General features: G+C 41.3%; 1 protein-coding gene and 1 long non-coding RNA gene across 5 annotated transcripts in view; one reads left to right on the top strand and one right to left on the bottom strand.

Annotated features, from left to right (window-relative positions):
• CA8 (carbonic anhydrase 8) overlaps positions 1–26,309 on the bottom strand; it is an 85,275-nt gene extending 58,966 nt beyond the window's left edge. The window contains exons 1-3 of one of the 2 annotated variants that reach the window (XM_072804535.1): positions 26,151–26,309; positions 24,985–25,176; positions 14,786–14,910 (exon numbers count right to left, since the gene is read on the bottom strand). In XM_072804535.1, coding sequence (XP_072660636.1) covers positions 14,786–14,910; positions 24,985–25,176; positions 26,151–26,250 — 417 coding nt within the window. In that variant the 5' untranslated portion in view covers positions 26,251–26,309. Of the gene's footprint in view, positions 1–14,785; positions 14,911–24,984; positions 25,177–25,643; positions 25,720–26,150 lie in introns of those variants that run through there. The other variant, XM_072804536.1, reaches the window with a different exon arrangement.
• The window catches only part of LOC140620370 (uncharacterized), a 48,311-nt gene continuing 46,574 nt past the window's right edge, over positions 26,103–27,839 (top strand). For all 3 annotated transcript variants that reach the window (XR_012020170.1, XR_012020168.1, XR_012020169.1), the window contains exon 1: positions 26,103–26,241. This is a non-coding gene — a long non-coding RNA (uncharacterized lncRNA). The remainder of the gene's footprint in view (positions 26,242–27,839) is intronic.

The raw sequence follows: 27,839 nt of genomic DNA, 5'->3' as shown, positions 1-27,839 counted from the left end.
TCAATAAATATTTAGGGAGTACATGAAAAAAATGTATAACTGTGAAAATGTAGAACAGTGATCCTTTAGTGAACTGCTACATAGACATCATACACCTGACCAAAGAAGAGCTTATCAATATTAACCTGACATTCAAAATTTATCTCCAGAGACTTGATTTCTAGATCCCCTAAATTCCAGCCACAAGAGATGACTGCAAAATCACTGTAGTTATATGTTTATACATATGGCATACACACACACACACACACACACACACAAATAATTATATATACTACTAAGTCACTGTGAAATACACTGGAGAAAAACACAGCAGGCTAAGGAAAGCTAAAGCTAGCCTCACTGATTACATGACATTGGAATAGAGAGGCCAAGGTGCTGAAGGAGCAAGCTACATGGCTCTGCAGTAGGAGAATATTCCAGACAGGGGGACTGCAAGGACAAAGTCCTCCAAGTGGGAGAAGGTCATAACTGTCCTATTTACATCCTCAGAACCTGGCCTAGAACTTTCCCATATATTCTTTCACACTCACTTGTCTATATTTATATACAGCCCTCACTAAACCAGGAACTGAATTAGATTTCTATTAGAAATCAAACTTCCCGGGATCCCTGGGTGGCGCAGTGGTTTGGTGCCTGCCTTTGGCCCGGGGCACGATCCTGGGGACCTGGGATCGAATCCCACGTCGGGCTCCCAGTGCATGGAGCCTGCTTCTCCCTCTGCCTGTGTCTCTGCCTCTCTCTCTCTCTCTCTGACTATCATAAATAAAAATTAAAAAAAAAAAAAAAAAAGAAATCAAACTTCCCAATGTGAAAATTCCTAGAATTTATCTTTGAGTTTAATTGTATACAAATCTCAACCAATCTCAGATTCAGCATGACATCAGTCGACCCTGACAACTTTCCTCCAAAATTCCCTCTTGCTCCAGGCATCCCTATGTCATCTCACAACGCACAGTGCTCCCAAGCCGCCCCCCTCCGCCCCGCTCAAAATGTCACTTTCTTTTTGACAAACATAATACTATGTACGTGCTTACTGAAGATTTTCCGCCCCCTCCCCAATTATAGTATTTGGGCAGCCAATTTTATACCATCTTCCCCAACTCCACCCCAAAAAAAGAATGCTGGGAAGAGAAAGGCAAAGCCATTATCTCAAATCTTTGTCCCTACAGGATTCAATATTTATTCAATGAGATGCAACCAAGATGTTTTTGGCATTAGACTCAAATAACCAAGGATAATTATTCCTGTAAAGGCAGTTCAAACTTGACCAGAATTTAGCAGCACAAAGTCTAGTTCTCTAGAGCCTTCTGACTCACCAGAGCAGTAATGCCAGCAACGCAAACCCTAATAACCAAAAACAAAATTCTGTGTTGTTTATGCAAATATGGTTTTCACACCGAATTCAAAATAGTCTCTAATAAAATTTAGACATACGGAAATGTAAATATCAGCGTAACTTGATGCACCTTCATTTATGCTATTCCCAGTCGCTATTCCCAATCACTATCCTTTCTTTTTTTTAAATAATAAATTTATTTTTTATTGGTGTTCAATTTGCCAACATACAGAATAACACCCAGTGCTCATCCCGTCAAGTGCCCCCCTAAGTGCCCGCCACCCAGTCACCCCCCCCCCCGCCCTCCTCCCCTTCCACCACCCCTAGTTCATTTCCCAGAGTTAGGAGTCTCTCATGTTCTGTCTCCCTTTCTGATATTTCCCACTCATTTCTTCTCCCTTCCCCTCTATTCCCTTTCACTATTATTTATATTACCCTAATGAATGAGACCCTATAATGTTTGTCCTTCTCCGATTGACTTATTTCACTCATCCTTTCTATTTCTACCACTTTAATTTTTAAAATACAGAAACTTCTAGAGCCATCAGGTGCACTGACAAGGCATGGATATCCATGTTAACAAATAACATGGCCAGAGGAAAGGTAGGATGAGGAGACACTCCAGAAACAGCAACTGAAAATGACAAGCTGTAGCAATTCCAAGGAGCACTGATATCAAGAGAGTCTTCAAAAACACCACCAGAAAGGAGAGGTTCTGCTAGGGTGTTGCCTAGGAAACCCAAGGCAGAAATACATGTTACCTTGCAAAGATCAATACATTCAGAGCATCAAACTAAAAAGAGGGGATGAAAATCCCAAAGCTGAAAATTATTTTCCTTAGAAAACAAATCACCTCCAATTAACAATAAACACAAACTAAAATCTGACAATCCTCCATTTAATGCACTTTCCTGTTGTGTGGAGAAAGATTAGCCCTGCTTTCACTAAGATTCTAATTGTACAAGGCTTAGGAGAACTTCAAACATTTTTCTCTCTTCACCTTACCTACAGCTGAGAGCATCTTTACAACATTTCAAGGTACGGCAACCCCAACTCATGCTGTTTTTTACCTAATTTGAGAGTGTTCTGGGATTTAAAACAGTATGGATGGAAGTAAAGTGACACTTCTTAAAATAGTATCATTCATTGGGCAGCCGGGGTGGCTCAGTGGTTTAGCGCTGCCTTCGGCCCAGAGTGTCATCCTGGGGACCCGGGATCAAGTCCTACATCCGGCTCCCTGCATGGAGCCTGCTTCTCCCTCTGCCTGTGTCTCGGCCTCTCTCTCTTTCCTCTCAGTGTTTCTCATGAATAAATAAATGGAATCTTTTAAAAAGAAAAAAAAAAGAGTATCATTTATTAACCCAAATTCATCAGCCTCTCCCCACCATGGTATCTCACTTTCTGACTCCCTCATTGTCCTACTAATCGTCCCATGACTAATTCAATTACTCACATTCCATTTCTCAGTATTGTATTGGCCTTTTAGAATCACTCATCAAGCCCTATCCCACTTGTCCTTTATGACAGGCCTTGCATCCACCTTTCTTTTTCTATATCACTTTTTCCTGCAAAATTCCTACCCAGTTGTCAAGTCCCAGCTCCAAAATCCATTCTTTCCACAGCTTTCTCCAAGCTTAGCAGAAATCCACTATTCTGTGATACGTGTTCCCTTTTTATATTTTATCCCCTAAAGCTTTTTTCATATTATAGCCAATTTTTAAAAGAATTTATTTATTTATTTGAGAGAGGAAGAGAAAGAAAGCTCGAGCACATGGTGGAAGGGGCAGAGGGAGAATCTCAAGCAGACTCCCCACTGAGTGTGGAACATGACGTGGGGCTCCATCTCACCACCCTGAGATCATGACCTGAGCCAAAATCCAGAGTCAGCCACCCAACCAAATGACCCACCCAGGCACCCCCTAATAGCCATTTTTAATAGGTCTGCCACCCTATTGGGAATACAAACTTCTTCTAGATCTGGATTATTTTTCATTTATTGTCATGTATCAGCACCACACACAACAGCAAACACACAGTAGTTGTTCCCTAAGTGTGGTTTGAATCATCTTACAACTAACCCTCCAATTGTTATCTCGTCACATGTTTCTACCTTAATCCCACTTCTTCCAACCACACTCCAGAGTCATTAAACACAAATACCATTGTCTTATGGGTTGTGTATCTCACAGGCTTGGGCTTTAAATACAAATACTTAACAAACGTTTGTTCACTGAACAGTATATACCCCTCCACCATCTTGCCTTCCTGAGAGACTCAAAATCCAGTTGTAGCTTTCTTTTCACTTGCTCATGGGGCAAACAGCCTCTAGAAGGGAAAGCCTCACAGGAGGTAACCCACTGGAGCTCAGCTAAGGAAAAGGTAGCACAGCACACATTACTACTGGTACAGCCAGCCTTTCTTCCACTAGACCCAAGCCACTGACTGACACAGGCAAGCTCTGGATCTTCTGGAAAACAGCAAGATTGGGAGTACAGTTACAGCATGTCAGGGCAAATAAGGTAATCAGAAACAATGCCTGCTGATAAAAATCTGTGATATTTGTTCTCCATGACAAGGTGGCTAAGTGACATTTGTTCTTAAAAATTATTGCAAAATAGTTTCAGCACAACCCCAGGATTAATCATTTAAGCCCTGGACTCAGCTCACAATTTTTGCAAAGTGCAACAGTTATTTATACATATAAACACAATTATATCTTCATTTTAAACAATGAGTGGCCCAAGCTGAGATGCTGCACTGGGCAAAAACACAGCCAAGTAAATTAGAAAGGAGAAAAAAAAAATTAAAGCCTGCACATGCATCAGAATCCTTACTCACTCCATCACCTAGCTCCTTCTAGAAAGTGGGAAACTGTGTGACTATCTTCAGTACAAAGGAGCAGCAAGCAAAAAGAGATTTGGTCCCAGATGGTTAAAATGAGCAAACCTGCAATAAAAGGAAACAGAACTTCCTCCACTGATTCCCAAACATAGTTGGTCTCAGGCAAGCATGTAGTGCCATCAAATTTTTAAGGGTACGTGGGAGAATTTTTTGAAGAGTGTATCTTATTAACAGGAAATGCCTCTTCCCTGTTCCCGGTTCCTATAAAGAGGGATTTTCCCTAAACAAGACTGGCCTTCCTCTATACTCTGTCAACTAACTCCTCTTTTTTTTTTTTTTTTTTTCTCTCTTTTGAAATCTGAGCTACCCTTAGACAGCTGGCTAACCAACCCTACCTGGACCTCCCTACGGAGATCAGCTGGGTCCTCCCCCTTGCCCTACCCCCCTGCCTATAACTAAGTGGGCAGAGCCTTTTCTCTCTCCCACAAAGCTACTGCGTAGTTATAGTCACAATAGAGGTGATGTTTTTGTTCTCTATGTGATATGTAATGACTCCAATAATGCCCTATTTCCTCATTTGCTCAAAATTCAGGCTGGAGAAAGGGATCCTTTTATGGATCTCAGAGAACTCATCAATTTAGAGAACTTATCAAGGAATGTTCGGGAGAAATGCATTAACTCTAAGGCCCAATCAATTGGTTCCACTGAATAAGCTCTATCATCTGGAGCTCTAAGTGACTTGTTAAGCTGGGTTTAGAGAACGTACTGCTTCAGGGTCCCTGAGAGAAAACACTAATTGATGAAAAAAAGGTCCGTCTTTCATCCGTCAGGTCTTAGAAGCATAAATGTCTTCCTTCTATTTATAATGTTGATATTCAACAGTTTAAAATCAGGATTTCTTTTCTATTCAAGGCTTCTAAAAAAACAAAAACAAAACAACTACATGGCCATAAATTGCAAGATTTACACCCAATGCAGCTAATTATGCCCTTAAAATGCTTTTACAAAGTACTTTAAGTGAACACCAGATTGTGTTTAAACCACCATAGGAAACACTTAGTGCATGGTGTCTCCAATATTACACCATTAATTTTTACGGCCTCTCCCTAAGTTTCATAAGGGTAGGTACAAAAGTATTCTCCTTATGTACCAGCAAAGGAATTAAACTTAAATGGCTACATGTTAAGTCCCACAGCAAATACGACAGTGAAGTGAAATCAGAGTGGCTCCCCCTGACCAACCGTGCCTGCCTGTCACCAGGACAGGCTTCCTCCTGGAAAACCATGGCATGCAAAATTCCAGTTTCCCCTAGGGTTCCAGGCATGTGGTTCTCAGTTTCCACAGTAAGCACCTGCTGTGTGCAACCCTAAGAAGCTGAAAGAAAAAATGTATCCAAGCACAGCAAAGCTGTGACCAGGGCACAATTATCTTACCAACATCACTGTGCCATTTCAAGCTGTCATTCTTAATTAAAAAAAAAAAAAAAAAAAAAAAGAACAAGGGGCACCTGGGTGGCTCAGTGGTTGAGTGCCTTTGGCTCAGGTCATGATCCCAGTGTCCAGGGATCGAGTCCCACATCAGGCTCCCTGTGGGGAGCCTCTGCTTAGGTCTCCGCCTCTCTCATGTGTCTCTCATGAATAAATAAATAAGGGCAGCCTGGGTGGCTCAGTGGTTTAGCGCTGCCTTCAGCCCAGGGCCTGATCCAGGAGACCCGGGATCGAGTCCCATGTCAGGCTCCCTGCATGGAACCTGTGTCTCTCATGAATAAATAAATAAAGTCTTTTTTAAAAATTAAATAATCTTAAAAAAAAAACAGAATGAAACATGCTCACATAGTTTTTATACTAATCAAGATCTTACAAAGTTAAAAATCTCTTAATCCTCTTCTGTTTGATTAGAAGTTTTATCATGTCACTCAACTATCTTATACAGGATATATCTATTTGATTTTCACTGCAAAATAAGTATAAATTCTGCTGTGTATCCACACACCATAATCATAAAAATTTTCCTATCCTGTGTCTCACTGAGTCTGGTTTTAAGTTATTGAAGTTAAATTCACCCTGTAGCAGAGTTACACCTGACACAGAACCTTCTACATACTAGTTAATAAATATTTTTTTTTGGTTGACAATCATTTACATCTTAAATAATGTATTTGCTTTCTAGTAAGCATCTTCAAAACCTTACTCTAATTAGCTTCTGACAGCCAGAGTTTGAATACTACATAGACAGGATAGAGGGGATGAGGCCGTTAACTGCCATGGAAACACTCTATTTAAATGCTCATCAATTTAGGGGAAAAGCTGGGAGTTGACAACTTACAGTGCATTTGTACTCCCTCAATGTAATACGCCCCACTGGTTGTCTTTCCCACTCGTTGTTGTATCGCTATCACTTAGCTCAGAGTCTGAACAGTGGATTCCCCAAGAAATACTTGATCAGATGCATGGATGCATGGATGGATGGACACATGGATGAACAAACAACAGATGGAAAAATGGATGAATAGATGAAAGTGAGTTATTTTAAAGATGACCACTTCAGGGCACTCAAGAGGGTTAAGTGTCTGCCTTCAGCTCAGGTCACAATCCCAAGGTCCTGGGATAGAGCTCCACATGGAGTCAGGCTCCCTGCTCAGCGGGAAGCCTGCTTCTCCCTCTCCCCACTACTCGTGTTCTTATTTGCACATGCTGTCTTTCAAATAAATAAATAAAATCTTTATGAATAAATAAATAAGTAAAGACAGCCTCTTGGTTATGGACTATATATTTAAATCAGAGTCTATCTTTTATCTGAAGACATATATTTTTTTTCTAGAGGGTAAGGAAGCAATAGAGGGAGAGAGAGAATCTTCAGCAGGTTCTATACCCAGCATGGAGCCTGACAAAGGGCTCATCTCACAAACCTGAGATCACGACCTCAGCCAAAATCAAGTCAGATGCCTAACCAACTAAGCCACCCAGGTGCCCCTATCTAAAGACATATTAAGAGGAGATATATTTTATTGTAGAATTTAGATCTGTTAGAACCCAATTTAAAATATTTTCTACCTGCAAGTCTATAATCACCTATAAATTTTTTTAATCACCGATAAATTAATTACACATCATGCACGTTTATAGAAACAATTTTTCATTTCATACAAATTTGCCTTAAACTATAAAAAAACATATAAATGATCCTTTCAAAATTTAGTTTGCCAAACACATTTTATACATCTTCAAACAACAAAGAATAATCAACAACAACAACAAAAAAACTTACAAATATAAAATCAAAGGTAGGTTCAAAGACTACTCAAAGGTCAAGTTGGCCTTATACACTTCTATTTCTAAGTGGGAATGGCAGATTGCCACATCATGTGGTACCAGCTAGAAGAACACTTCTGTTTGTTCAACACTGTAATTTATTTCCTACTCAGTAAACTGTGAAGTTTCTACACTAAATACATTTTCACAAATGAGAAAATAAACATGTTAATTCAAAGCAGGAACTGTGATTTTTATGAAGTAAAAATGCAAGTGTTCATCAGAACTCAGGAAACATAAAATTTGTTGTTGTTTTTTTTTACCCAGACGTGAGAGGGAGTTTCCGCAATTATGACCACAGCAAGGCCATAGCAAAGATTCTAATTCCTTCATCTGTTTATCTATGAGGCTCAATCTGCTAGCCCTGTGGAGGATTCCAGGATGCCAAACTGTAATCATAATAATCATTTTATTGACAATTTGTTCCTTTTTCTGATCAAAATAATAAAACCTCCCAGAGAAGCTGAACATTCAAATTTCAAATCATTTCCTTTAGTATCAGTCTTAACTCTTCTTCTTTTTCTCCTCAAGCTACCTCTATCCACAGTGGTAACCACCACTGCAAATAAAATCTCAACATTATCATTGATTTTCCTGCTAAGAATTAGCTTTGGAACGTGAAAAACAAAGCTCTCCTTGGAGAAGTCAGTTCACAGGTCTTGTATGGTCCCCGACACTTCCTAGGTGTACGACCCTCAGCTAGTCTCCAATTCCAGACCATGGTGAGCACCTCACTAAAGTGGGGGGAGACTACAGAATCCATTAAATCCACCCCACTTCCCAGGGGGCAGCAGGAATTCTACCTTCGTGACATCACACTCCTGTTATCTTCACAAAGCCACTGAGCTTTGTCTTCACAGCCTGTAAAGACAGGGCACTATGCCACAGCGTCCCTACCATCCTCCACAAAGGCTACAGCTTGCCCATCTCTGGATGGGGGTGCACGCAGACTGAAAAGCTCCTCACAGGGGTGTGGGGGTCGGGGGAGGTAGGGAGACAAAGACTGTTGTATTATCTCTTTCAATCTAACTCATTAGGGAAAAGACCAATATTAAAGGATAATTCTTGGGATCCCTGGGTGGCGCAGCAGTTTGGCGCCTGCCTTTGGCTCAGGGCGCGATCCTGGAGACCCAGGATCGAATCCCACATTGGGCTCCCGGTGCATGGAGCCTGCTTCTCCCTCTGCCTGTGTCTCTGCCTCTCTCTCTCTCTCTCTCCCTCTGACTATCGTAAATAAATAAAAATTAAAAAAATTAAATAAAGGATAATTCTTTCTTAAATGGAATATTTAATTAAGCAAAAAAAACCCTTCTCTACCCAGGCCATATACATTATGGCTTCCTTGAAGTTTCCCTGTGACCCTTAACCTTTTGGAGCTTCAGATTTCTCCTCTGTTAAACAGAAGTTTCTGCTGGGTGAGCTCTAAAGCTCCTTTTGAAAATAAATGATTTAATCATCTATCTTATAAAACATAATGATGATTATGTATCTTACAGATCTAATCTCATCACATTCTCACACCAAAGTCAAGGAAAGTCAAAGGAAGTCTCTACTTTGGGAGCCATTCACAAACATGACACTCTACTTGAGATACCTGTGGAAATAAAGTAACTTGAAAAGATCCTCATTTCACTGTTAACCAGGCAAACTCTTCCTGGTATCTCCCCAGAGTAAAACAAATGAATACACAATAAATGTCCTTCAGTGAGTTAAATATGCAAATGACTTGGGAGGCAGTGAAACAAAAGGCCAGATCATTTTTACTAAAAGAAAATTTAAGTGGTAGACACTAGTATTTGCCTGAAAAGGAGAGAGAAATATAGCATAACTTGGAAGACCTGAGATTTGGAGTGTGGGGAATGGGATATTCGAAACTGGCACAGCATTATGAGATACATTCTTCACAAGTGTTCTGTTGGCCTATTTTGCAACCAAGGCCTAGATTCTTCACAACTGAAGAATCCTGCTCTGCACAATCAAACTTACTTTTTCTTTTTTTAAATATTTACCTAATGCACTCAACTTCCCACAAACAGCTGGTATGTGGCTCGGTTACCACTGAGCCCTTTCAGAGTACACAGAGCAATAGCTGCTCTTTCAATAACAATATAAAGATAAGAATGTGTCCTACGACAGGCTCCTTCTGGGTCATTCACTCGAAAATTATAAACTTTTAGCCCCAAAGGGCAAGAAAGCCAGATCCACCATGCATGATCTCCTGCTGGTCTGTGGGCAGGATCAGTGTCCATCCTGACAAGACTATCATTCATCTAAGAAAACAGAAGTAATGTAGTGAGTTTTTTAAATACTAAAATCTGTTCAACTTACAACTTTATGTTTATTCTCAGACTGTATCCTTCCTACACTTAGCTAGTAAAAGATGCTCTCTCTATAAAATGATGGGGTCAGCATAGTTAATGTGTTCTTATTGGAAAAAATAAAACTTGGCCACACTATTGGTTTCCTCATCCTCTAATTTTTTTAAAGAGTTATTTATTTATTTGAGAGACAGAGAGTAGAGGGGTGGGCAGAGGGAGAGAAACTCAAACAGATTCAGCGCTGAGCATGGAGCCAGATGTGGAGCTCAATCCCATGACCTCAAGATCATGACCTGAGCTAAAATCAAGAGTCAGACATTTAACTGACCAAGCCACCCAGGCACCCTTCTAATTTTTTTTTTAATTTTACTGCGCCAGCATAAAATCTGAATGCCTGGGAAGCACTCTACCATAGAAGTATGGAAGTAGCAATTCAAGTGTAGAGATTAATCATAATTTCTGAGAGTTATACAGACCACAGAGTAAGGCTACCTCGAAGCAGCAAAGAAGCTGACAGTCTTCTGAGACAAGTGACAATAACAAAATATACAGCCTGAAAGCTCAATGTGAACCTAAATACTTAGAAGTTCCTCTATCAGTTAGATTTGTAATAAAAACCAATATGAATGGAATAAATCCAGTGGGATGGCAGATGCATGCAGCACACTACTGTGAGCAAAATGGCAAAATTCAGAGAGCATTAAAGTTGGATGTCTTGAGCTATGGTATCTAATGATGTCCAAAGAAAATATGAAGCTTCTGCAGCCCCCAGAAGGACCAAGACACAGGAATTAATTTGACTGGATCTCAGACTTATCTTAAATCAACAACCTTCTACTCCTCTTGCCATCTTGATTAAATAGCTCAATGCAAAATATCTGCATGTTAAATAAGAGAATTCCAGCTGGTAGACATGACTCAGACATTTGTAAGAATATAGTTAATACATGCAAACCCATTAGGTTTTCAGGTTAACAGGAAGAAAAATGCAGTACAATTTATTCTTCTCTTGCTAAGGCACTGTCATGTAAGCATAAACCCGGAATATTAATAATAGGATTCAGGTTTACAAGATGAAAGCACAGTGAGAATGTCAGATGCCGTGAAAGCTTGTGCGTTTCTCAAAACTAAAAATCGCAGGAAGAAAAAACAGAAATGGCACGTCTAATCCATCTTGCTTAGCAAAAGAGCAGCAGTTTAAACTGTTTAAAGTCATAAACTGTGTTAATTTTTTTTAATGATGTGGGTGCTGACTACTAGCAGTATCAAAATTATATTCAGGATTGCTTTTACTGTATTTACAGTTTTAAAAAGTTGAGGGAGGTTGATGAATTACTACCAATAGCCATTCCTGTGCCACATATAACAGACATGGTAATTATTTCTCTGCAGAGTTTAGTAAGCCATTCATTTAAGTTTAGGTGAAATCAGCAAGTGAAATACGTAGAGGCACCCGGGTGGCACAGTTAAAGCTTCTATCTTTTGGTTTTGGCTCAGGTCCTGATCTTAGGAACGTGCGATGGAGCCCCACGATGGGCTCTGCACTCTCCAGAGAGTCTGCTTAAGCCTTTCTCTCCTTCTGCCCATCTCCCACCAAAGGAATAAATAAATCTTTAAAAACAAAAAGGAAATATGTATACATATGAGATTGGAAATAGTAGAGTTAAAATGTAAATAAAATATGGAAACAGTCTTAAAAAAATTTTTTTAATCACATTCCCAAGGAGGTACCTACTTGATTCCCCTCACTCTCCACTATTCTGTTGGCAATGTCCCTGTGTTCAGTGTGACCCTCGAGGGCAGTTCAGACCAGGGGACCAGTGGCAAGTTACCTACTTAGCTCCATGTCAGCCATCTCATTCCCTCTTGGACTACTCTACGGAGAGTCTGTCTCTTCTCTGTCAGCACACCACGTGAACCATCTCCTCCCTAAAACCCAGCCCAGGGGCACCCAAGTGGCTCTGCCTTTGGCTCAGGCCTTGACCTCAGGATCCTGCAATCAATCCCCATGTGGGACTCCCTGCTCAGCCAAGAGTCTGCTTCTCCTTCTGTCTCTTCTCTAGCCACTCATGCTCTCCCTCTAGCCCTCTCTCTCAAATTAATAAATAAAATCTCTAAAATAAACTAAAATAAAACCCAATAAAACTCAGTATTCACAGCATCCATTAAAACAAAACAAAATAAACAGAAAACACGTGCCTATAGATCTCTCCCTGTACTTCTGCAAAGCCCCACATTTATGCACTCAGTACGGCACTAAACAAACCTGGGATGATGATACAAGCATTTTCTCTAGGACTGAATCGGGGATGATCTGGGATAACGAAGACCACAAATATGATTCATCACTTATTTTGGAAAAATTACAGCCAGTAATTCCATTATCCTAAATATAAATATTTCTGCAGAAACAAAGCCTATCAGAATCTAATCTTCACTCAAAACAAACCATTACCTGTGTTTAATGGACCAGAGCAGTCAAAACGCCACCAAATAACAGGACCAGCCTGAGCATGTGGTCTGGAAACTCTATTCAACCACAGAGCAAAGAGCACACACCACTGACTCACGTAATCTAATTAAGCTTTCCCAAGGCTGTAAATTCTGTGTGTTGCAAGCAAAGCCACTAAATTCTCATCCGGAAGTTGTTGCCTACCCGATTACTCCCATCTCTCCGTAAATTTTTTTATATTATAGTAGGTCTTTGAAGACCGGTTTAGAGGAGATGATGAAAGAGTCTTTCAAATCCAAAGCAGCCCTGCCCACCCAGTGTCCTCCTCCCCCCACCCTGCCCTCCACTACCCTGCAAGTTGAACGGTTTGGGACTGTTTTGTGTCCTCTCTCCTTTCTGACACGTCCTGGTGTGCACTTTTCCTTCTCGTGTTGGTGGGGATGGCGCAGTCGCCAGAGGTGACACAGAGATGGCATAGAGCTGTTTTAAGTCAGTGCAAGTGAGACGATGCCTATAGGCACTGAGAAAGAACGCCCCCAGGGTGGTAACATGTGAAGGCCCAACCTTCCCCAACAAGACCTCAATCCCAATCACAAGGCCACAATCACATACTCGGGTGCTCCTCAACTTAATGCACTGTTTCCCCTCCTTCGCCCTCCTATAAGACTCCTATGTAAGACTCTAGTCTTGAGGCAGCCTGAGTGGCACAGTCAGTTAAGCATCTACTTTCAGCTCAGGTCATGATCTCATGGTCCTGGGCTCCCTGCTCAGCAGGGAGTCTGCTTCTCTCTCTCTCCCTCTGCCCTGGCCCCCCATTTGTGTTTGCACGTGCTCTCTCTCAAATAAATAAACAGAATCTTAAAAACAAAGACAAAAACAGACTCGAGTCTTTTTAATAAAAGGGATATCCTGAGATTTCAAAGGGACTTTCTTAAAGTGTAATTAAAGTAACATAGAGAAATACTTCCTCTATCTTCGTTCTGTGAAGTATATGTATCACTCCTGTGAACTACACAGTGATTTCCAGTTACTGAAATGGAACTGGGCATGGTACCTAGCCATGCTCAATCCCACGCTTCATTAAGGATATGGGTACTTGGGAACTGGGAAGGAAGACAGGCACTCCAGCATCCCCCCAAAATACACTGTCAAGTGTCACCAAAGTGCTGTTTCCTGGAGAGAACTGCAGGTCCTTACAGAAAGAGGTATCAACATAGCCTGGACCAACAGCAACATTGTCTGAAGTTCACCAACATGGATAGTCTCTGAGGTACCCAGCTATGGACTAAATGATGGGTGTAAAGAGAAGAACGGGAGGGAGACTCATCTTAAGGAGCTGTTTTAGTCAACGTCAACCACTATAATAAACTACCACAGATAGAGTGGCTTATACAGACATTTATTTCTCACAGTTCTGGAGGTTGGGTGACCCAAGATCTGATGCTGGCACAACTGATGTCTGGTGAAGACCCACTTCCTGGATGGTAGGGAGTCACCTTCTTGGTGAGTCCTCACATGCAACGAGCAGGGAGGAGCAAGCTCTATCTAGACTCTTATAAGGGCACTAATTCCATTCACAAGGATTCCACCCCTGTGACCTCATCTAACCCTAATTACATCCCAAAGGCCCCACCCTCTTAATACCATCATATTCAACATATTCATGGAGGGAGGGGTACTAACACTCTGGTCCATAACAGGAACCCAGAGGATCAGTGAGAAAGACACTGGAGACACTAAAAGTTACAATCCATGAGTGCCAAGGCAACAATCTGTCAAGCAGACTGGGCAAAAAGAAGAGAGAGAAATTAATTCTGCTTAGGGCAAGGACTCAGGAAAAGTCCCACAGAAGAAATGATACTTCAGGTAGGTATTGAAGAAAGAAAAGGAATTGACTAAGAAGGTAAGCAAGCAGTGAATTCTTAGACAAAAGAATGACTCTCTTAAAATTTCTGTTTCTTTCTCTCTCTCAAAATCAATCTCTCTCTCTCTCTCTCTCTCTCTCCTCCTCCTCCTCCTCCTCTCTCCCTCTCTTTCTCTCTCTTCTCTCCTCCCCTCTCCCTCTCTCCCTCTCCCTCTTCCTGTCCCTCTCCCTCTAATTGCCTGGGGTGATTCAAACCAATTTACCAATTTTAATCAGAGCTAAACTAGACTTTTCACTAATGTTGACATTTGTCTAAAAGTTACTGGTTTGCAGTTTATCATCTATTCATAGCATCTACAAAAATGACCTACTGAATTTGCAAAGGCAAATTTTTAGAACAGTAACAATATTGAAATGAAACTTAATAGTGTAGATTACCTTTATGACCAATCACCCTTGTGCATTCTCCAAACTCAACAAAGTCAATGGGAAGTGTCATCTGCTGCCCAAGCATACATTTCCTTAAGCATTTGTTATTTTAATATAAACTGGTAAAATTTAAATGCTGTGCTTCTACTTCTAAACTAAACCGTTCTCAGCAGATCGCTGAATACTGTACATGAACAATAAGATTTTCACAAGATGATTTGTTATTCTTACCTCCATGGGAAAAGCTTTGAAATTAACTGTGTGCTCAGAACCACGCTGGTTTTCTCTCCCCCAATGAAATCTAACTTCATACAGTTCAAATTCATGCCCTTGAGGCAATGGACCTCCTGATAGAACTGAAAAAAGAAAGTAAGTTCTGTTTAATTAAGAGAAAACATATTCAGCAGTACAGCATTCTCAACACGGAGGACATTTTCGGCCAGAAAGATCTCGTGAGCTCTATAGATTACATTTATGTGCCAAAATAAGAAACATATTCTAACTGTGGGATGCGTTTACACTGTCATATTGATACAGTAGAAGTTTAAAAGCTCTGAAATACTTGCTAATATTGCATACCATCAACCTCCTGTGTGTTACAGGTGAAGGAGTGGTCAGAAAACACACAGCACTTAATTCTCCCTGAGGCTTACACTTAGCACTGCTCAGGAGACAAGAACAGGGTCTGTGCCTCAGACTGACTGGTAATTTGCTATCGACCTATCATCGACCTATCAATAAATTAAATTTTGTTTATAGATCCCCCATGTGTACCATACTCTCAGTTTAGAGAATAAGTGTAAGCTAACAAAGTCACCCATGACAAGAATGCTTACACCAATACGATTTTTAGACAAAGAAATCACACTTAAAAAGCGATTTCCCACTTAGTACCCCAGAAATGCAAATGGAATAAAATTACAGTAAAATATTAACAATACTTAAAATGTTAACCTTTGGGGGAAAAAATGTTAACATTTTGTCCGACAGGGCCCTGTCTCGATTTCTTAATTCCGGATATGACCCAGAACTTTGTCCCAAACAAGAATAACTCTAAAGGATGATGAAAAATACATTTGTGTAAGAACCTGTCTTGAAGCAATAAAACACTTTCCTAAGTTAAACACTTGCCGATGTCAAGGAGAAAAACCTCCTTTATGACGGATGATCCACTTTGACACAAATAAACATTGTTTGTGTTCTTCCTACAAAAACTTCATTCCAAATGGCACCAGCTAAGAATTGTAAGTTCTTTTTAGCCAAGGAGCTGACAAAATTTATCTCCTCCCCCAAGAAGCAGTCTCTGAAAGAGATTAGCATTCGCACTTGGGCCACCAGTGTGGAGGAGGCAGTGGTACCCCAAGCCGAGCACTACCCAGAGGGACAGTCCGCCTGTCCATCCCTCTTCTAAACCTGAGAAGACTGGAAATTGGTGCAGCAATATTTATTTGTTTGCCTGGTTCTTCATCTCATTCCTTGTTGCAAAAAGAATTTAAGGTTTCTTCTATCAAGTACCTGTCATACAGCCAGAAGACATAAATTAGAAGAGCAGAGGGAAAAGGCAGACAAGAGACAGAAACAGATGGAAAAGTGAAGTCCTTACAAAAAGTACCCTCCAAAAGTTTGGTTTGAAACTTTCTATCAGCCCAAAGAAGAAAAATAGTACCAGCAGCAAAACACAATTAAAATTTTCCAAGGGTGTAAACCTCACATCTAAGCAGAAAGGTAGTGAGACATGTGACTTTTAGGGTAATACTATCTCACACGATTTTTATGTTTTCTTAATGCTTGGTCTTATTTTAAGTTATACAACAAATCAGAGGGGTCAGGGGCACCTGGGTGGCACAGTCGGTTAAACACCCAACTCTTGGTTTCAGCTCAAGTAGTTGATCTCAGGGTCTTAACTTCGAGCTCTGCATCAGGCTTGGTGCTCAGTGCAGAGTCTGCTTGAGATTGTTCCTCTCCCTGCCCCTTCTGCTTGTATGCTCAGTCTCTCTCTAATAAATAAATAAATCTTAAAAAAAAAATTGGAGGGGTCAGTCAGTCACCATCCCCACAGAACGGGGAGGAAATGTGGCTGGTATGGGCTAGGATGGACTTCAGGAGCCTGGAACTCCAATCTTCTCACATCTCACACTTAGGACATGGAAGTTCAGATCTCCGTATCTGTGAGCAGATGAAAACCAGTGAGTTCTTTAAGCCTGGATTTCTAAATTACAGTCCCTCCTTTGAGTACTACACTTCATCCTATTTCCCAAAACAATAAAGGAAAAAAAAGTAAATACATGGATCACACAGGTTTACAGATATCCCAAATTGCAGAGCAAAGGCATTGCATCTTCTCCAATAATCATCCATACGGTGGGTAAAATGCTTTTATTTCAACCAACATGCCACAGTTTGTGAATAACCTCAAAAATCACTCCTTTCCCCTGGCTGCCCAATGCTGGTCTTAAGAAAAACCAGGAAGGAAGTCTGGACTGTTCCCACTTCCAAAGGTGGAATGTACCCCACCTCCCAAACCAAAAAGAATAAATGGGAAAAAGCTTCTTATACATCCCATGCCACACCCCAGCCTGCATCATCAGAACTCGAAAACACACCCCTCCGCATGGCAGCCAGGCCTGACCTGGGGCTTGGGGGCCGGTTGTCCAACACTCTACTTTCAAAAGAAGTTGGAAACTGTCTTAGAGGAGGCTGAGCTCCACATTACTGAGGAAAGAGAAAGGAGAGCATTGTGAAATGAAGCACATGTTAAATGGGAAAGAGGATTTTAAAAATCTTTGCCCCAAACCTCTTTGTAGGGTGCACACACACACAAGCACACAGTATTTCTGAGCTGTTAGAGAGCTGTCTACCAACACCTTCCTATAGAGATGGAGGAAAATGACCTTGACAGTGATTTCAGGAAACCAAAATACAACCCCTATTTGACTGGTGCCCAATATTTCTTTCCCAGGAATGAAGCCTTCAGTATAGAACTTGAGGACCGAGCTGATATATTCACTGCCCTAGAAACTCAAACTGGACCGATCTGTGTGTTGACAGGAAGCAGTGCCAGGCCCATTGGGTTTCCTGTACTCATCCTTTCAACTAATATTTCTATACCAGGTACCGTATTAAATGTGTAAGATACACTGAATTTGATAAAACCAACAAAATTCACTAGCCTTATGGATCTTACATTCTATTAGAGTGAAATGAAAATTCGCACATTTATGAAGATCAAGGTTTTGCTGAGCTGTATTTGGTCACTACCTGGCAGATTTGTCAGCCATAATGCCATTATGTTTAATAAAATTATAATGAAATAAGATCCTCACGGGTCTTACCCTCTGTCGGGTTGAAAATAAACACAAAGAAGGCAAGCATTTTGCCTAGGCCTGGTCCGCAGGGAGAGGTGACAAAGATGCAGCCAGCAATCAAGGCTCTAGGTACCTTTCCCTTTGCTGCAGATGCACACTCCAAAGTTAAACCACACCGAAATCGCAAGGCTGTACAAAGCCATAAAAAATAACAAAATACTGAATTCAAAATTTTATGAGGTGCCAGCTAAAAGCATTACCTGTTCATCTCCCAAGAATGATTGCATTTATAGACCTAAAATAAATAGCAGCTCTGTTTTACCCTTTTGGCAACATCCTCTTAAAGTATTATTCTCCCTTTTCACAGCTTATTTTTTTATAGGGAAACAACTAATACTAAAAGGGGTACAACTTTTCCTACATTTATGAGTATCAAATTTTGCTGAGTGATATTTTGTCACCATGTGGCAGGTTTATTAATTGTGATGTCATTGTGTTCAATAAAATTACAATGAAACTCCCACTGATGACAACGCCACATTTCCTTAGAATAACACACTTGTGAAAAGAATATAAAATAAACTGATGCCACTGCCACTGCCTGCACTTTCTTTAATGTTCTTTAATAGGCATGGCTATTATGCTTGTACATATAAAAAGAGCTCCTTTCAAAAGCCTCTGAAAAATCTGAGAACCCCATAGACACAAAATACACACATTACCTAAATCTAGCTAAGCTTCCACAAGCCTTTGCCGAAAACAAATTTGCCAGGTAGTTCGAAGGCTGCTGATCAAGGCTTATTCCCCTCATTTAATTTGAGTCCAACACGCATTTTAAGATAGACTCCATGCCCAGCCCTGTGCTGTCCACCAAGGATTTTTGTAAAAAGAAGGACACAGTCTCTGTGTTGGCAGGGCATTCTCAGTGCTTAAGAAACTTAATACTGTAGTTTAAACAGATTACATTGGGAGCAGTAAGGGAAAGTGCCAAGGAACCAGGAGGGCACCCAGCAAGGGCCATGCCAAAACCAAGGGGGCATTGGAAAGTCAGAGAGGACTTTCTGGGAGGAGATAACTAAGCAGAGCTTGGAAAAGTAAGCTAAGAGAAGTGATTAAGTACAATCATCACAGAAAGAAGGGGCTGAGAAAGGCCTGAGTGTGCTTCAGGAAAATAAAGGTAGGCTTTGAGATGTGAGCACCAAGATAAAGGACTTGTAGGCTATGCCTAAAAGCTGGAGTTTATTACACAGGGAATCACCAATAGCTTTTAATCAGACAACTGATATTTTTTGCATTTTAAAATATTATTCCCATATCTTCATGGACAGTGGACCATCAAAGGGCAAGCCTAACTGGTTGGCTGTCATAACCCAGGCATGGATGGTAAGGCCAGGAGACAGAGTCCTCCAGAGCCATGTCTCCGACATGGAGGGAAACTGTTATTGGTCTGATGTGTCCCCTAAATGATCTAAAGACCCAAACAGGTCATTCTTGATGGATCTAAAGATTTTATAACCTCAGTTTAACTTTTAAGGAATCCAAAATGTATTCATAAAACATTCTAAAAGTAGTATAAATTAGTCCTTCTAAAAAAGCATTTGAGATCTTAAAAGCAGAAATCAATTGTTTTACTGTCTTTAGTTTTTAACATACAGTTTCATTTCATATTGAAGAACAAATATCATCAACTCCTCCCCAAGAGTATGGGGAGGAGGCCAGTTAGCCTGAGTCTATATACACAAAGTGAAGCAGATTAAGGCACTTGTCCAAGGAATGCAAGACCCCCAAAGTTAGCTAATAATAAGGACAATCATAAAGAAATTCAACCCTGATATCTCATATAAATAAGCAATACAGAGCTACTTCCTAAGTGAAAATAATTTTAAGATATTTTTTACTTCATCTTAAAATCAGCAAGGCTATTAAGAAGCACTATAAAAAGTTGTCACGTTTTGGAAAAAAAAAGGTATGATTAATAATAAAAGTAATCTAGCCTAAATTTAATATTGAGAATTATAAAAGACCCAGAAGTAAAATTGTCTAATTAGGGTTTCTATAATAAGTCACAGTGAAGGGCACAAATGACCTATCCTGATTAGCAATTTCTCCCATTCTGATGGGTCCATTAAAAATGGCATTACCCTTAACACACTGATGGTAGTCATATGGAATGACATTCCATTGCAGAAGCTTGGCCAGTCTCACACTTTCTCGTGACTTAAGTATCGAAACCACTCAGACTAGAAATCTATAGTTATAGCTTTATATTTAAGCTATTCTTTATACCACTATTATTTATACCACTGTAATAATGTTTGATTTTTTTTAATGATAGTCACACACAGAGAGAGAGAGAGGCAGAGACACAGGCAGAGGGAGAAGCAGGCTCCATGCACCGGGAGCCCGACGTGGGACTCGATCTCGGGTCTCCAGGATCGCGCCCTAGGCCAAAGGCAGGCGCCAAACCACTGTGCCACCCAGGGATCCCAATATGTTTGATTTTTATTTGAACACTTAATGTTGAGATTGCAGTGGTACAGCGATTCACATCTTGCAGAGAAAGCAAATAATTTGGCAGCCTTCATAACATTTCTCCATACTCAAGGAGACACCGGCACCTGGAATGTGATGCTTGGCTCAACTCCATGTTAAGAGGCATTCTTCACCTTGAAATATGTTCAGAGCAGAGGGTGAAGCACAGTGACAGGATGGTTCCGGTCACAGGGGCTCCACCCCAGTGCATCCCTCCAATGGTTTCCTCCTCTCCCCTGTTCCACATAACCAATCACTGACTTCCTGTGGATAGCATCTCAGAAGTCTCACTGTGTCATCCCTGCCTTTCCACAGCACTGCCAACACAACAGCTCCCACTCTCTCCCAGATCCCACCTTATTCAGTAAGGCCAGGTTAATTTTCCTAAAACAACATATTTTACAGGAGGAAAAAAAGAAAGGTTATACCTTTCAGACTTGATTCAAGATCCCTCATGAGTTTGCTCCAACACAACCTCTCCATTTAAACTTTGTGTAACATGAATCAATCTTTTCTTCCAGATATACCTCAGGATTCACTTTTCCTCATCCAATGTTTAGACCTTCCCATATTTGTGTCTTTCTTGCTTATTGCCCTCTCTTCCCATATATTCCAATATTTCCAATCCAAATACTCTTCACTCTTCGGTGATCACTGCAAATGCTACTTCCTCTGTCAATCCTCCCCTAATAATGTCACCCAAAAATAATCTCTTCCCGTACACTTATCTTTCATAGTACACCACTGTAACCTTCTTGAGGGCAGGTTGTGGGCCTGATTTCTATTTACCTGATTCCAAAGCCAGTAACACCTTACAGGAGGTAAAACAAAGATTGCCAACTGAATCTTGCAAGCCAAAGAAAACCAGTAAAAAGAGCCAATGAGCATTTCTAAGTGAAAGAAGTCAATGTATGCTTCCAACTATATGACATTCTGAAAAATATCAAACTATGGTGATAGTAAACAGATCAGTGATTGCCAGGAGATGGAGAGGAAAGAAGAACCGATGAGCACAGAGAATTTTTAAGATGATGAAACTATTCTGTAGGACAGTATAATGGTGAAGACATGTCATTACCCATTTGTTGAAGCCCATAGGATGTACAACACCAAGAGTGAACACTGATGTAAACTGTAAGTTTTAGGTGACAATGATGAGTCAACACAGGTTCATCAACTGTAACAAATGTACCACTCTGATTAGATTCTTTTGCCTGTGGCTCAACAATCAGAATGCTGAGAGCCAGGTGTGAGGCACCATATCTCTTTCTCCAGAAAAATGGATAAACCTACAAAAGTTCCTTCTACAACATGGCCAGATTACATAATCACGTTACTGTGACATCCACCAGACCTCAATCCCTGCCCAGGTGCACAGAGCCTCTAATCCAATTTTTAGACCCATTCCTAAATATGAACAAAGAGCCAAAGATAAGTAGACATTTGAAAAGAATAGAAGAAAAAACCAGAATAAACAGAGACATAAAGAGAAAAGAAAAAAAGCAATACAGAAAAGAATGGAGAAAGAGTCTGCATTTATGAAATAAATACCAGAAGCTGTACTTGAAAAACTAAAAAAAGAAAAAAAAAAAAAAGAAAAACCATAGAATAAGCACAACTTTTTTAGAAGTTAAAAATGTAAAAGCAGAAAATAAAAGTTTAATAGAAAGAAGCTAAGGAAATCTACCAGGAAGTAGAACAAAAAGACAAAAATAGGAGCTATAAAAGAAGAAAAAAAGAAGAAAAAAAAGGAAAAACAGAAAACTATCAATAAAATAATGCTAGAAAATTCCTAAGAAATGGAAGACACAATTTTCCTGAGGAAAAGGCCCACTAATCACCCAGCACAGAGCCATATTAGGTATCCAAACATTAGCCCTCACATGCCTTTCTTCTCAGTGAATTACTTCAAGATGGATTATAGAAGGAAATAAACCAAGAAATTCCCTGAAATGAGGGATTAACCTCAAGAGTGGCTGCACAGCATCCAGGAAACATGTGACTGGACTCGAGAGACAAGCAAAGGGACTTCCCAGGCATAAGGTCCAGGGAGCTGCAGGTGATAGGGCTATTGGGCAGGCCTAGAGATCAAAGGGAGAGGCCTCCAGAGGGAGGTGGGAAGGACCAAGCAAAGGAAGGGAAGGGCTTCTCCACGTAGCTCTGCCATCTGTCAGAGTCTGGAAATAAAATCATGATAGATAAATAAGAAATTAAATAAAAATGCATTCACTCCAGAGAAGAAAAACTCCATGTAATTTAATAAAGGCAGTAGAATATAGTCCCAGCTGGAAACAACAGCTATGTCATCATAATGATAAAAGTACTATTAATTTAAATAAAAATTGTCATTTAAGTATACAGGGACAAGAGAGGCAAAACCACAGTGGGGGAAGGTAATAAGAGAACCAGCCTAATTTTCCATAGCAAGGAGTTATGACATTTAGATACCCTATATGTCAGACATAACAGTATGAACATATCCATAAGGGATGGAGACAGGAGAAACAGCTCAGAGTTGAAAGTGGTTGTCACCAGTGCAAAAAGTTTTTTTTGGGGGGGGGTGGGTAGGAGATGGGGGTGGGGCCTAACCAGGATAGAAAGAAACACATAGATAGTACTTACCAGTCAACTATTTAAATTGTGTTTATATTCTATTTTGATAAAATTAACACTTGAATTAAATAAATGAAGAGCAGGATGTTCAGGGCTTGCAGACTACTCCTTTGAGAAGCTTAAATATCCTAGGAAAATAAATGGTCCAGACACGGTATTTTTTGTTACTCATTTTTTAAGTTTGAGAAATACTGAAAAGGCGGAAACAACAAAGAAGAAATTATTCCAGCAGCATGAGGGAGACAGGACATCTAAAGGGGCAAGCTGTCTAAGGAGGCAGGAGTAAGGTGTCTGGAACATGTGTATCCAAGTTAGGCTGAGACAGACAAGAGACCTCTTCCCTACTGGTCAGGGGTGGAGGATAGAGGAGACTGCAAGGGAAAACCATATGATCAGAGAGTCGAGGCACTGCTAGATAGTCTGTTTTGGGGATGAGAGAGGGGGCCGAGGAAAATCATGAATGTTTGAGAAGGTACCAGAAGGAAATGTTAAATTCAAGTTGGTCGAGTTAATTGGATCCTAGTGCAGAGAGTATTTGTACTCAGTCATTCCTCCATGCTTCCATATTTCATAACATTTTCATAACATATTTACACTAGTATTTTAAAGGATTGTATTTTCACTAAACTATGACTCCTCAAGAATAGTCTTGTGCATTTGTATGCAACCAATACCCACTCACCATGGTGCCTGATGTGAAATGCATTTTTGTTTTATAGATACATAAATGTTTATTTCCAGAAATACAAAGGCATGTCAACACAACAGTACACATATATTACATCAATATGCTTTTTATAAGCCAAGACAGCCAATATTTAATAATTTAACTATATAGTTTAAAATAAAGCATAATGGTCCCTGACTGATAGCTCCCCCACAAAAAAAAAAAAAAAAAAAAAATCTTATTTGAGTTCAAATTTACAACTGAACGGGTCTCTCTCTCTCTTTGACTCCATAGAGTAACACCTAGAATCTGTTTTGGATGATGCTCATACTTTGACTAAACTCAGAACATCAGGGAAGACTACATGATTCTATGACTAGCTCGTGGATTCTAAATTAAAGTTCAGGAACATTCACAATGAATTTTGTAAGAAAAATTCCATAGTTGGAAATCAATGACTACTCTGTTTCAAATAATAAACCTAAAGATTTTATGGTTTGAAATATCAAGTCATTGATTCAGAATTAATTTAAGCATAGGTGATCTCTGGTTCAATTAGTACTTTCTAGTATTTCAACATACTCTAATTTTATATTCTGTCCAAGAGAGAAATCCCACAATTCACTAAGTATAACATTAATTCTAATTTTTAAAAAATTCTTCTTTCTTCTCCTCTACATTTATGCCAATTTCCAACACCTTTTCCACAAAACATTTCAAATCCATCTCAAACAGGCTCAAAAGAGAGGAGAGCTAAAAATAAATAAATACTAATATGAGTTCTGTTGGCCATTTAAATCTTTAACCAAGTTTAGAGGAGATTTTTGATTGCTATTAGTTAAAATTCTTCTTGCCACGTTAATACAGTAAAGAAAATTAATTTGAGAAGTCTATCTGGAATGCCAGATTATGTCCGTAAATCCTGATCTTTAGTTTCACAAAGTAGTGAAACAGAACATTATCATTTTCTGAATGAATTAAACTAATCAACAGTTTAGGACAAAATACAGATTAGTACATTCGCATATACTTTTCCTCAAATCCCACAAAGTTTAAGTTGATCAACTAAGGTTGTTCCAGCAACATCATATAACACAGAACCACCAAACTACCACCGTCGTAATTTCATCCTTTTATCCTTTCAAAAATGTTTTAGAAATTAATTCCAAAAAATGCACCTTATAGTACATTAAGCTATCCTGATATTGGTACCATGTTTATTCTACCTTTAAAGTCATACAAGCCAAATCAATTCAACAGCTCCAGGAGGACTTCTAATTTACAAAGACATGCAAAAGCATCTTCTAATATACCTGATTTTGACTTCAGGATAACCTGAATGGTATGTCCATCGTTGGTGACTTCGCAGTCTCGGCAGACCACATAATTTGGGGAAAGGCGGACATCCAGCAGTGAGGGGTCATATCTAGCTTCTCTTGAGTTTAAGTTAATGGGAGACTGGTATTCCCCATTAGCATCAGGAAACACCAAGCCCCACTCAACACCTAAGCACAAAATGAAGCAAATTTAGAACAGGTTTTAGAAAGTTCCAGTAAAGTTTAACATGTAGAAGCTAGTTTAGACACTGTTTATGATCCTTGACATTGTTAAAAGTTGTGACTATTGTCTGTTTATAGATGAAATGTGCCAAATGGGTATGAATTTCTGCATTCATATTTTCAGCGATCTAGTACCATATACAAAATCGTGTACTAACAAAATATTCCATTCGTATTCGTCCACGTGGACGTAATAATTTACGACCCTGGGAAATTTAGGTCATCTTTAAGGGCTCAAAAAAGAATTCATAGTTCCACAACAATTTCCTCTGCTCGTTCGTTCAACTACTGGGAAATAGCTGAAACTCTGAATTTGCTTAATAAGAGCCAAAAACCGTAAATCTGTGGCTAGTGCATAAACACCTCTTATCAGAGATGCAAATTTTGAAGCGGGTCTATGCATATGTACGCACACCGATATGTTCTTGAAGCGTGTACGTATATCCTCTTGCCATATTTTATGACTAAAGTCATAAATTCCAATTCGTGCCTGCAGCAGCACCAGGGGCCAAATCTCTCAGGAGTCCTACATCGCCCGGGGTAAATGGAGCCCAGAGAACTTTTTAAGAGTCACCCCCCCTCGGGCCATCCCCACTGATGCAGCTTGCGATTCAGGACTCCTCTGGAAGCGGAGCGTCGCCAGCATCCTCGGCCCGGAGCCGCGGCCGCAGTCACCCCGGGCGCCCAAAGGTGCGGGCGAAACGCGACGCCGCCTCCGGGGCCCTCGGTGCGGGGCCGGCCCCGAGCTCGCGGCAAGGCCGGGCTCCCGGGGCGAACCGCCGCCTGCGATCCCCCACGGGCCGGGCGGGGCCGGGCCGGGCCGGGCGGGCCGGGGGCGCACGTGGGGAGCAGGGGCGCGGCGGCGCACGGAGCGGGGGAGCCGCGGGGACCCCGCCACCCCGCCTGCCGCGGCCGGTTACCTTCCTCGTAGCCCCACTCCACCCCCTCCTCCTCCTCCTCTTCATCCTCCTCCTTCTCCGGGAAGGCGACGGAATCCTCGATGAAGCTCAGGTCAGCCATGGGCAGGCCGAGGGTCCCCGGGGCGCCCCCGCGGGGAAGCGTGCAGGGCTGGGGGTGCGCGCGGGCGGGGCGCGCCGAGCGGAGCCGCGGGACAGCGCGGGCGGGGCGGGGGCCGGGGCCGGGGGCTCGGGGCGGGGGGCTCGGGGCGGGGGGCTCGGGGCGGGGGCGCGTCCCGACTCCCGGGGAGCGCGAGCCGAGCCGCGGCGCGGGCAGCGGCGGCCGCGGCTTATAAACCCGGCCGGGGCGTGTCTGGCGCGGGAGGACCCGCCCCTGCGCTCGGCGGCCCCCGCGCGGGGCTGCACCGGGGGGAGCGGCCCCGGGCTACCGGCTACCCCGGCCCGGGAGCGCCCCGCTGCCCGCTGCCCGCTGCCCGCTGCCCGCTCCCGGCTCACCTGCCCCGAGTCGCCCGCCGCCCGCCCCCAGGACCCCGGTGCGCGGGCCCTCGACCCGGGGCTTGCCACCTTATCTGCTTTCGGCTTTACTGCAGGAAATACAAAAAAAAAAAAAAAAAAAAAGCCGACGGGCGAGTCCGCGGGGAGAGAGATTCATTGCCACGGGTAGGAGAAAAGAGAGGGCTGGAAGGACCCCGTAAGTTTTCCACTCTGGATTTTTATCACTGGCTACTTACTTTATAATTCGTCCTTAGAGGACAGTGGAAAGGAGCATGGAAAAATTTCCCAGAAACTTGTCCTTCCTAAAACATGTAAGACAAAATTGTTTTAGAGAAGTAGATACTATTTGGGTTTTGGCTTTTTGGATTTTTTTTTCCGTTAAAAAAAATTTTGTTTTTTTTTTTACCTGAAAAGCAAGAGGAGTGGAAAGCAAAACAGAAAGGGCGTTTGGTTTTAGTTGCGGAGTCTGGGTGCTGCTGCAGGCACAGCTTGCTGTGTACACAGTTCCCAAAGGCCTAGTGAAATCGTGTAAATAATGAAATGCACACATTGCATAACAAACAGGAACTTTCCTGATCAAAGAGGTCGCATTGTTACCTCTTAAACATGTACCCAGTGACTTAATGCCTTCTGCCCCCTGTTTCAATGCGTTTTAAAAGCCCCAAGCTGAAAACCCCTGAGCAAGTTTACTCTGCATTTTTAGAAGGTGTATATATGTAATAAGCTCAGATTTGGACCTTAAGCGAAATTTGTTTTTATATGCTCCGTGCACGCACCAAAATGTCTGTTAGCAGTTCGAATAGCCAGTTCCTAAATCACACCATCTGTATGAATGCTTAAATCCTTATAGAAGGATGGAGATTCTCCTCCTGGGGATTTTTAGGTTCTGTGCTCCTAATCTTCACTGCCTGCTCAGCCCTCCACTTTTTAAAAAAGCCACCTAACAGGTTATTAGAAATTAGCCCAGAAAGAGAGTTGGGATTGAAGGGGGAGGGCGGGGGGCAGCTCAAATCACTCAATTCTGACACTTTCTGGAACATTCAGCAAAATAGATGAAAACTATTGGTCAGCTTTAGCTTTGAGGGTTCGAAGCATTCATTAAAAAAAAAAATGTTTCCCCTTAAGATAGAGACTAGAAAGTCTACCATTATGAGGACTTGAGCCACAGTCTAAGGGAGATGAAATTCATTCTTCACT

This window comes from Canis lupus, chromosome 28 (genome assembly GCF_048164855.1).
Source record: "Canis lupus baileyi chromosome 28, mCanLup2.hap1, whole genome shotgun sequence".
Taxonomy (NCBI): Eukaryota; Metazoa; Chordata; class Mammalia; order Carnivora; family Canidae; genus Canis; species Canis lupus.
This window is presented reverse-complemented; position numbering and strand designations above follow the sequence as displayed.